The 12,074-nt window shown below is 36.5% G+C and overlaps 1 protein-coding gene across 1 annotated transcript; it reads left to right on the top strand.

Moving 5' to 3' along the window:
• Positions 1-459: 459 nt before the first annotated feature.
• Positions 460-4,669, top strand: LOC107878402 (basic leucine zipper 34). The gene is made up of 5 exons (XM_016725378.2): positions 460-1,453; positions 2,171-2,261; positions 2,418-2,544; positions 3,487-3,682; positions 4,141-4,669. Exons 1-4 carry the CDS (start codon positions 918-920, stop codon positions 3,651-3,653), a joined length of 921 nt encoding a protein of 306 aa, XP_016580864.2. The 5' UTR covers positions 460-917; the 3' UTR covers positions 3,654-3,682; positions 4,141-4,669.
• Positions 4,670-12,074: the final 7,405 nt, after the last annotated feature.

Here is a 12,074-nt window from a genome sequence, read left to right on the forward strand (position 1 = left end):
AAAAATAAAAAATAAAATAAAAAATGACGTGACCTTCTAATAAACTGTCACGTGGCAAGGCTGTTTTTAAAAATCGGCTGTTAAAAAGTAATGGCATGGATGAGCCAGTTTTGTAATAGCGATGACATAAATAAGCCCAACTTTTAACAGATAACATAAATGAGTCATTTCTAATAATTCAGGTATTTGAGCCTTTTCCCAATTACATTTTAATAACCTTTTTATAAGGGCCAAGGAGGAAGATGGTCACAAGGGCACGTGGTCTCTGATTCCTCTACATTAAACTACTGCTACTTTCCAGTAATACCATGGAGGCTCAACCTCTCTAACCAGCTGTATATAGCTGTCCCAATCTTCCCATGTGAAACCCCCCACCCCCTCTTCTCCCCCTACCCCCACCCCCACTTCCCTGATCATTTCAGTGAAAGTTGAGATTGATAGATTCATTTTAATCATACAATATACCAGAAAACCATACAACAAAACACATATATCAGGTATAGTCTTACAAATTAAAATTTTGAGAAGGTAAAGTGAAAGTAGAGTACATGAATGAGGACCTTACTTTTATCTCAATTGAAAGAAAGAACAATGTGTATGTCATGACTTTGATAATAATCACGATGTAAAAGAAAAAAAAAAAGCTCATTGCCTAAGTAGAATTTCTATGATAAGGCCTAATTCCCCTTGCTTGTTACTTTTATTATTAATAAAGGTCCTCTAGGCATAGTATCTAGTGGTATAAATTCGTAAAAAAAAAAAATAGAAATGATGTTGATAATCATCACCACCATGTCCTTGTGCTAGCGCCTATCTTTTATGTTCTATTTTCTAAACATTCCATGTTTTCTTTCACTATATAAATCACACTTCCAATTGTCATTTCTAGTTTGGTTTTCAATTCCCTCTTTAGCAAAATGGCACATTTACCTCCTAGAGTGCCAATGCCACAAAATTGGCCTGATTTTTCAGCACACCAAAAAACCGAAACAATCACCACTGCCAGTCATCACCATAACCCGTCATGGGTAGATGAATTCCTCGACTTCTCCTCATCAAAACGAGGGTCTCATAGGAGATCCATAAGCGATTCCATCGCGTTCCTTGAAGCACCAATGGTCGAAGAATGCCGAATCAGGCTATCAAGTTCGGGCGCGCCTGAATTCGAGCGATTTGATGATGAACAACTTATGTCTATGTTTAACGATGATATTAATGCTGTAGAAAACAACTCTAATCCTTCGTCGCCTTCAGATCATAACAGCATTGTTCACGAAGATAAGAAAATGCAGTTGTCTACGGACGAGCAGCAGCAGAAACAACAGCTGCTTAAAGTTGAACCTGAGGAAGTTGAAAGTTCATGCAAGTCTGATAATGAACAAACTGCTGCTGATCAGCATGTAAATGTTGATACTTCTAGCGAAAAAATCGTCGATCCAAAGAGAATTAAAAGGTAAATATAAAAAAGTTTAGTCAATTATTCTCATTTCTTACCTAGAGACTAGAGACTTTATGCAATTATCCTTTCTGTTCTACAAGAGATTTCTCTTTTCATTGAGTTCATCTTAACATATACATCTGCATTATCTTTTAACAGTTGTGTTGATTAGTTAGAAACTCTATGCATTACTTCCTTCGATTCAGAAAAAATGAAATTTGGAGTGTAACGTGCCCCTTAAAACAGTTAGCTAACGACGCTAATTATAGGATAATTTATCAATATTAGCTTCTTGTTTTTTCCCAAACTCTTTGTAAAGATAGAAATAATTGAAAAAATTCATTAAAGAGAAGGGTAATTTTGAAAAAAAGGTACTTAATATATCTTTCTGCTTTGAGAAATTCAATTCATTTTAGACTGTAGATAAAGTGTCAGAAATTCATTGATTTAGAACCGAAGAGAAGTATGATAGTACAAATTAAAGTTCACCTTTCAATATCCTTCTGGTCGCTTTTACCAAACTTCTTCCTTCTTAACCATCGTCCATTAGTACAACACCAATGTTATTTGATTCCAAGTTCAGATTAATTTAGTGCACATAAATTTCTGACCTCAATATAGTAAACTTATACTATACAATGTCTACGAAAAATATGGAATTATATAATTGTTGTTGATTAATATTGCTAATAATGATGTTATTTGTTTTCAATTATTGGTGGTGATATTTAGGATCTTGGCAAACAGACAATCAGCACAAAGGTCACGGGTGAGGAAATTACAGTACATATCAGAGCTAGAACGTAGCGTTACTACACTTCAAGTAAGCAAAAAAATTCCCACATAATTTTCTTTTCTAGTAATTAATGACACTAAAAGTTAAAATTTGTTTATTAATTTGGAGATTTAGATTATTTAATTATATATATAATTCAATCTTATATCTATTTGTTTTTCTCTCTGGTTATTGTAAATAAAGGCTGAAGTTTCAGTATTGTCGCCAAGGGTTGCATTTTTGGACCACCAACGATTGGTTCTAAATGTTGACAATAGTGTCCTCAAGCAAAGAATTGCAGCTCTTGCCCAAGATAAAATTTTTAAAGATGGTAAAACTTACTTCTTTTTCACTCCACTATTATACTATTCATTTTTCTTATGTAGCTTCTTTTGTACACGTTAATTTATTATTGTTGGACACACCGATTAAATTATCCTGAGATTATAGTTTGTTTGCTTATCATCCCACTTGAGAAATGGAATAATATAATCACAAGTTGAATGAGATAAGATGAAATATTTCAGGAATAGTTTTGAGATTAGATTTTTACATGTTTGGTGGTATAAATTTATTCAGAAAAAATTTCTTCGTCAACCAAAAATAGTATAAATCTAATCTCCAAATTAATCTTGGACAACTCCTTATCCCGTGCACGAAACCACCCCTTAATTATTTTAATTCCTCGCCACACCAATTAGTCGAACACCAATGACAAATACGAGTGTTCAAGATATAACATATACTTTTTGATTTATATATTTAGTACTTATAATTTTTCACACATACATTATAATTTTTCTATATGGTCAACCATCCTTCCTTTATCTTGTGTGGATATGCCAACCACTGAACACAATACCTTAATTAGCTGCTATTCCACTGATAGCATTTTTTCTTTCTATTTTTCAAGTTGATTGGCCTATGCAAACTTACTTGTATAGCATCAGGGCAGATCTAGAGTGTGGGGTGCGAGTTTATGGAAATTCAGAACTTTGACGTAGATCCTTTATTAATATTGAGAAATTTATTATATAGATAGAAGATGCAAACCCGATAACAAATTAAAGTAATATCTTGGTCCACTAGTTGAAATGAAACTTGCAATTAGCTTTGCTTCTCTCATTGATGAGGATTCGATTCCTTTTAGGCATATATTATAAAGTGTTTTTTTTAATTTGAAGTTGATGAAATTCATAAACTTCATATTCTGATTCCGTCTCTTCGAACATGTACTTGTTTTTTTTTTTTCTGGTTGGTTGGTGGAATATAGCTCATCAAGAAGCATTGAAGAGAGAAATAGAGAGGTTAAGGGAAATTTATTACCAACAGAATCTAAAGAAGTTGGAAAATGATGATGATGATCAGCCAACAAAGACACAAACAGCAGCAGCTGCTGATGCTAATGGCTCTGAGAAGAAAGAACAGCTAGTCAACTGATCAATGTTTTTCTGATCCTACAGTTATAGGTACACTTTGTTTGTGTTTCAGTATGCCTTGCATGTTTATCATCAATGATTGGTCGTCGAATGGATGAGTTTTCTCCACCCTTGATCAGAGACTTTACGCTTAAAAAGTATAAAAAAGGTACATGATAGGAATGATTCTACATTAGCGTGAATTTAAATAAGATATTACATTAGCGCAAATCTAAATTAGCTAGATCCGTAAATATATAAGTTGGTTGTGAGTCTCGCATGCTGAGAATATCGATAAATAACTGAGAAAACAATTGATAATAACATATAACAATGCTAAAGTCATGTATCACATGTACGAGCAGTACAATCAGCCAATGATGTTTGTATTAGAATAGATTACTTGTATTATATCCTTGATCAGATGCGATCCTTTTTTAAATTCTACGTGAACACAAGTTACTATATGCGTCGATGGAATTACTTTATGCCCTCAATTTTCTATGCAGGAAAAAAAAAAACAATGTATCTTAAGGAGAAGCACTAAGCAGATTCATGTGGTATTTGGACCCACCAAGAAAGTTTCTTATTATGGAGGGGGACAGGATAAGGTCACTTGAATTCTTGCATTGAACTCTCATTTTTAGGGGACCATATAAACAAGTTAGTTTGTTTTTCTGCTTAGGGATGGGTGTGTAATTACAATCATTATTATTATTATTATTTATCAATCTATTTTTAAAATTTATTTCTTCAACTACCTTCAAAAAAATTTATTGTTGGAAGGGTAATGTGGAGTTCTTGTATTGGGATGTATGAGAGGGAAAAAAGGGATTATGGACTTGTCAGTTAGCTGTTTGATGTCAGAGATTATGGCACTTTCTTTTTTATCAGTGTCTTTTGTTGTGACTTGTGAGTGGTGGGTTATTCTTTTTATCTTGTTACTATGTATTATTCTCTCTATCAAGGAGAGCAATAAAATTGATAAATGTAAATATTCCTTTCATTTTATTTATATTGAATCTCAATTGTGAATTAGTTGGAGTCGATTATATGAATGCTTCTACGCATTCAGTATAATTATCTATCCTGCACTTATCATCACTCTTTTTTCCTTTGTATATCATCGCATTAACATATAAAGATGGTTAAAATGGGACGGAGGGAGTACCTGTTTCTTACCCTTTTTTGGGAGTTCTCATTCTTTTTGCTCTCTTGATGATTTGAACTCACAATCTTAAAATTAGAGACGAGGAATGCTTATCAACCCGAGCAACTTTCTCTTGTCTATGTTTAGTTATTTAACATGACATTAAAAAATTAGTGAGTTCAATATTAAAGTGACAATTTCAATGTTGTAGTCAGTCATCAACTTGCCTTTGACTGTCAGTCAATGGTGAAGGCCTGTAAAATCTGAATTATGGGGACAACTAAAATTAGGAACAGATAAAGTGAAGTGTTGCAAAAAGATACCAAAAGTACAAATAAAGCTTTCAGAAAGTTGCACGCACATGCACATAAAATTGTGCACATAATTCAGCTGGAATTTATAGTTAGAGCTGAAATTTGGAAGTTTTCAATTTATTGGGGGTGATGGTAATAATTCAACTTTCACATGTGTCATTCTATGAGAAGCACATGTTATGTTTTGATTTCCATCACAATTATTGGGAAAAATCAATGCGTTGACATTACTTTTCATCCTTAACTAGACTGAGTTCGAGCACTGAAAATCAAAAAAAGCCTTTCGATGGTAAATGCTTTAGCTCTCTTATGACCAACCCCATGTGACTCTAAAAAGGCCGGACCTAAATTTTTCAACATACTCAATATAGCCCCACAAAAGGTGTAAGAGGGTAAAGAGTACGCAGACCTCACTCCTATATTGAGAAGAGAGGTTGTTTCCAATTGACAAGAATTGAAGTACTCTGTGAACAAGAAGATATCATGCAGTTTTCAAGGGGGGTTAGGGGAACTGGAAGAGTTGATGACTGCAAGGACTAAGAACACACAAATGCGTCAGTACCATTACATGATATGATGACTGCAAGGACTAAGAACACACAAATGCGTCAGTACCATTACATGATATATATACTATTATAAATCCAAAAACTTAAGTCATATGTCTAAGCCATAACAACCACATTAGAACAACATTCATCAATACCTAATGTCAGAATTTTAAGTACTTGAAACTTCTAAAGCATTACTAAGGAAGGCCACAAAACGATATTTAGAGAAATCAGCCTGAGCTACAGTAAGCTTTCTTCAAAATGCTTGCATAACCACCATCCGGCGAGCAATATAAGAAGCAACATGTCAAATGTAATTTAAACAATCCTGCATTGTCACAGAACAAAATCTATTAGATACACAGATATGCAGGCTATGCAGATAACAGCAAACATTGAAACAGGCCTACTCAAAAGTATGCAGACCAAGCAGAAGGTTGATGATCTTTCTCGTGAAAAAGCAAAGTCAGGCAATACCATCCTATATCAGAATCTCAAAAGATAAGGAGTTGCCAAAAGATAATGCAAAATCAGGAGAGAAAAGACAAGCAGGAGGAGGAGGAGGAGGAGGAGAAAAGGAAGACTGAACTTCCTCCTTCAGAGAGCGGATGCTAAAACGATATGTACTCAAAGAACCACCACCACCAACAATAACATACCCAGTAGATTTGATTCCCACAAGTGGGGCTTGGGAGGTTGAGATGTATGCAGACCTAACCCCCTTGTGGGGTAGAAAGGCTATTCAGGTAGACCCTTGGCTCAAGAAAATCGTTTTGCAGAGAAGGTTTTGAAAGAAAAGCAAGAGTAAAAAGCTAAGACGAGAATATTAAAGAAACAATATTAAAGATGACCAAAGTGAAAGAACAACAATAGCAATAAAATCGAAGCATCAAGCTCAAAGAACCAAGGTTTTAATTTTTACTTTAATGGCACATACCACATATACAACAACATACCTAGTGTATTCCCACAAAGTAGGGCCTGGGGAGGCTGAGTATATACAGTCCATACAACCACCTCAAATGAGGTAGAGAGGCTGCTTCGGATAGACCCCCCGCTTAGGACACAAAGCAATAAAGAGACATAATAAACAAAAACAAAATGGAATAACACATCAATAGATAAAAACAGAAATAATACACCCACAAAGTAGTACAAGACACTACGAACAAGAAACTACAAGACACACGCATAGCACTTACGACCACTGGCACGGCTACCAACAAACCGCTCCTACCTACTACCAAGGACGTACTCCCACCTATTAATCCTCTACCTTAATTCGCGACCTCCACACCTTTCTATCTAGGGTCAGGTCCTCCGTAAGTTTTAACTGCTCCATGTCATGTCTAATCACCTCCCTCCAATATTCCTTCGACCTACCTCTACCCCGCCTGAAACCATCCATAGCCAACCTCTCACACCTCCTCATCACATGCCCAAATTATCTCAACCTCACTACCCGCATCTTGTCCTCCACCAAGTCACTTCCAAGTTTTCTCGAATAATCTCATTTCTAACCCTATCTCTCATAGTAAGTCCATATATTCATCGTAGCATCCTCATCTCTGCCACCTTCAACAACTTTTGGACATGGGAGTTCTTGACTATCCAATACTCCGCTCCATACAAGAGAGCGTTGACCAATCACTCCCATATCCACATATCACATATACATTAACGCTAAAAAAGATTTGGCCTAGATATTGCAGTACTAGGGCCTAGAGTCTTGTCACGACATCCTCTATATGCTCTCCAATGTAAACACTAGTGTTGTTTCAGGAACTCCGGGATACAAATAATTATCACATTGGAGCACCTTAATCCAAAATGATTGCCAATCCCCCACACTAATTCAATTCCTCATATGACGTTTCTTTTTGATAATGGTAATTTTCTATATATTAACAGGAAAACCCCACCAACTGTATAGTCCCCCAAAACAGACAATTACAAAATAGAGGAAACTTCATGTTCATGTTCTCCTCCTTACATGCAGTCTAAAACATCAAAAATATCTTCAGTTTCTACTAAACATTCTTGTTCACACCAGAAATAATAAAGGGCTAAGCACGTCATCTTAACTTTTGGATATTGCATTGCTTATCCTCAAAACACCTGTGGTTTCTCTCTCCACACAGCCACCAAATATATGTTGGCACAATCTCAACCCTCAAAGAAAAACTAAACTGTCACCTCCCGAGTCCCCTCAAATTACTGAAGATTTTCCAAATATGATTTGTCCTTGCAGTGTAAAAAGAAATGGTTAGTTTTCTCTGCCTGTTCCCACATAGATAGCATGTGACGTTCTTACTACTCTGTCAATGCGGTTTAGAGTACTTCATAAGTTACTGATTTTCTCTGCTTTAACCAGCAGAAAGGTGCTGCGGGCTGTTACTTCTCTAATTTTCCCAAAAACTCCTACAACAGTTTTAAGTTATATGTTGATGATATGGTGGCCCTTCACCACCATCATCGAAGAAAATGGCGGTGGCGTAAAACTCAGGTGTCCAGATAATTACTTAGTCAGTTCCCATTGGCACAACTTTTCTAACTGGATCATCATTAAGAAAATCTTTACAACACTTTTAGTAACTCAATACCATGCTTCTTCTTTTTCTACATTCTATTCAAAGTAAAAGGCATCTTGCAAAGCTCACAAATACGGGACCACATACATATTTTACTACTCCCTCCATTTCAAAAAGAATGACCTACTTTCCTTTTTAGTCCATTTCAAAAAGAATGACCCCTTTTCCTTTTTGGCAATACTTTAATTTCAACTTTCCACATGACATGTTTAGGACCACAAGATTAAAGGGCATTTTGGTACATTTAACACGACTTTAATTTAAAGCCACAAGATTCAAAAGTCTTCTTTATTTTCTTAAACTTTGTGCCAAGTCAAAGTAGGTCATTCTTTTTTAAACGGAGGGAGTATAATTTTTCTCTTAAGATGAAAAGGGCATATTTTACAATTATCTTAATATTATATACACATATATATCATAGATAAAGGTAAATCTTAATCTCAACTAGAAGGGACGTGAAGATTCATATGAAGGAAATGTGAGGCTTCAGTTTGGGCAAAGAAAATAGATGATCTGAAGAAAAGGCAAGTGGCCAAATTTTGAATGCTTTAAACAGTATAATTTCCATGAAAAAACAGACGTGAGATTAAAGATTGACGCATACGATTTAAAACCTTTGCAAATGCGAAGTGCACATTTCATCCCAAATAAAGAGCAAAGTAAAGGTTTGGAGATTGTAAAGATAGAAGGAATGGCTTGGTTGAAAGAAGGAGAGTGGGTTAAAATAATAAGTGAGCCTACACACACTTAAATGTAGTCAATTGAAGGATGCAGTAAACAAGGAAACTGTAGAGCAAAAAAATCACAAATCAAGTTATGTCTCATGCAGACATCAGAAGAACTACATTTGTAGTAAGCTAAGTTGCATGGACTCGGGTGCGGGTATCCGAGATGGGTGCGGATCCGAGAGTGGGATTCGTAAAAATTTAATTTTTAAGATTCGGGGGTGCAAATCCGATTATGGATACGGGTGCGGGGAATCGAAAGAAAATTAAATATTATAAATATAGTTTCATATTTAAACCGTCATTTCAATTTACTTTTTCCTATGTGTCAAGGAAATTTTATTCCTAAAAAATATTCTTTACTTTTTTCACTTTTAAGGTAATTTCTTTTACTTACTTTTTAAATTAGGATTAGTATTTTTTTAATATGAAAAAAAAAATTCTTTTTAATTAGAAGTAGTATTTGAAAAGCCAAACACTCACTAGCATTTTACCATTTTCTCTTTCTTCCCCATCAAAATTCCGGCGACAACCGACAATCACAAATATGAGCATTCTACCATTTTCTCTTTCTTCCCCATCAAAATTCCGGCAACGATAACCCTTACGCCAGCGACAACCCTTTCGCCGACGACAATAATCACCGTCGCTGATTTTCTCCCTTCGCCGGTTTCTCCCTTTCGACAACGAAGCCAACTTTCTTCTTGATGTTGTTCAACGTCTCCGAATTCGAGACGAATCCCACGCCAGCATCCGCACCGGTGTCGGGACGGGTTCGACGGCATAACCGCCAAGTCTGAGCAACATAGGTAGTAAGCAACATCCATCCACAATGACTGACTTTCTGCTTTAGCCAGTCCAAAAACAATTAAACCCATTTACTTAATTGGAACTCGCTCCTACTCTAATGATAAAACTTGTTCTCTATTAGTTTAATCTTCATTTGATCTAGGTTCGACTATGCATTCTACCACTTCAGCTCTTGAACGGATGTTTTAACAATTGTATCTAAGATAACAACACCATAATCTATTCGAACTTTCTCCTCTTCATCTCTGTGCAAGTCATAGTATGTCATGTCTTTTGGATAGCTAAATATATTACAATACTCCAATAATTAAGTTCCAAAAAAATTTCCTAGTCTTTTATATAGATTTGTTAGAGAATGTTTCACCCAATCACACTAGAGAAAAAGATTCTTCCTCAATAGAGATCCAGAGATTGGGAAGTACATCAAGGTGAAGGAACTGCCACTTCTAAATAACAGTTACACATTTTTTCATAAAGCATTAATCTTTAACCCCACTCTCTCCCAAATAACTCTTATATTTGTAAGGGTAATACATAACATAGCCACTTGGATGGGAGCACTACTTACGGTGCCAAGCTTCCTTGTAAGCTTCATTGAAGCACGGACACTAAAATGTAGATTTTAGTGTATTGGTTTCGGACACAAAGCAGACAGACATGTGACAGGCGTGAACTGACACACTATGTTTATGCATTTTTTCATATTTTAGGGTATCTTCTAACTTTGGCATGGATGCTATTAAGCATAATTATTTTATATTATCAGTATTAGAAATTTAATGACGTGAGGCTGGAGAATGAGGTGGTAGTGAAGTTGAAATCACAGGTGGTATGTAAGAGGAATAGCTTCAAGTATCTCGGGGCCGTGATTCAGGGTAACAATGAGATTGACGAGGATATCTCGCACCGTATTGGGGCGGGATGGATGAAGTGGAAGCTCACTTCGAGGGTGTTGTGTGATAAGAAGGTGCCGCCCAAGCTTAAAGGCAAATTCTACAGGGTGGCAGTCCGCCCGGGCATGTTGTATGGAGCGGAGTGTTGGCCAGTTAAGAACTCCCACATTCAAAAAATAAAGGTGGCGGAAATGCGAATGTTGAGTTGGATGTGTGGGCAGACTAGGGGGGATAGAGTTCGGAATGAGACTATCAGGGAGAAGGTTGGTGTGACTCCAGTGGAGAATAAGATGCGGGAAGTCCGATTGAGATGGTTCGGACACGTGATGAGGAGGGGCATGGATGCTCCGGTTCGTAGGTGTGAGAGGCTAGCTTTGGATGGTTTTAGGCGGGGTAGGGGTAGGCCGAAGAAGTACTGGGGAGAGGTGATTAGGCGGGACATAGAGCAGTTACAGCTCACTGAGGACATGACCCTAGATAGGAAGATCTGGAGGACGCGAATTAGGGCAGAAGGATAGGGTCAGTTTGAGTCGCTAGTATAGGGAATTACTTGGTGGGGCTATTATTCTTGTTATGTTACCTTGTTTCATGCTTTATTACGAATCTGTTTACTTTTCTCTGTTTTCTATTACTTGTGGGTGTCGTATTTATGTTATGCCATCTTGTTCCATGCTTTACTATGTATTTGTGTAGTATTCCGTGTCTCGAGCCCGGGGTCTATCGGAAACAACCTTTCTACTTCTTTAGAGGTAGAGGTATGGACTGCGTACATCTTACCCTCCCCAGACCTCACTATGTGGGAATACACTGGGTTTGTTGTTGTTGTTGTATTATCAGTATTAGAATAATTTACTGTATACTTACTGTCTGTTTGTATTTGTAGAAGACTTCTCCTATTGTAAGAGTCTATTGTTGTATATCTGTTCCTTAAGTTAAGCTGTAGGTTGTTGTTATTTATTGTATTTAAAGTCTGGATGCTGAAGGAATAAAATCATCTTTCGACTATCTCTCTTTATCTAATTTTCTATGGTATCAGCGCCTCTAGCCTCTTACGAGTTAGATCCTCTTTCTCTCCACATCTATGGCTGCACCTCAAGAAACAATACCTCCGGTTATTATTAACTCTGGTGATGCTACTGCTACCAATAACAGTGCTTCTGCTGCTTCACCTATTGTTCATGTGGTACAATTCAATCCCACATCTCAATTACCTATCAAATTGCAAGGTAATCTCAACTTCTCGACTTGGAAAGCACAACTTGTGATGCTACTCAATGCCATCAGCTCATGGGACATCTTGACGGATCAAAATCGGCACCACCAATGACTGTTACTCAAGATAACCTTACGATGCCAAATCCTAGCTATCAAATCTGGTTCTCTCAGGACCAACTGATCGAGCAAGCAAT

The sequence above is a fragment of the Capsicum annuum genome, chromosome 7 (assembly GCF_002878395.1).
Source record: "Capsicum annuum cultivar UCD-10X-F1 chromosome 7, UCD10Xv1.1, whole genome shotgun sequence".
NCBI classification, from domain to species: domain Eukaryota; kingdom Viridiplantae; phylum Streptophyta; class Magnoliopsida; order Solanales; family Solanaceae; genus Capsicum; species Capsicum annuum.

Bases quoted from the DNA above. Each gene is read 5' to 3' on its own strand.
- LOC107878402 (XM_016725378.2), top strand. From the start codon at position 918: ATGGCACATTTACCTCCTAGAGTGCCAATGCCACAAAATTGGCCTGAT. The intron at 2,262-2,417 runs GTAAGCAAAAAA...TTGTAAATAAAG, and splicing joins GTAGCGTTACTACACTTCAA to GCTGAAGTTTCAGTATTGTC. The intron at 2,545-3,486 runs GTAAAACTTACT...GGTGGAATATAG, and splicing joins AGATAAAATTTTTAAAGATG to CTCATCAAGAAGCATTGAAG.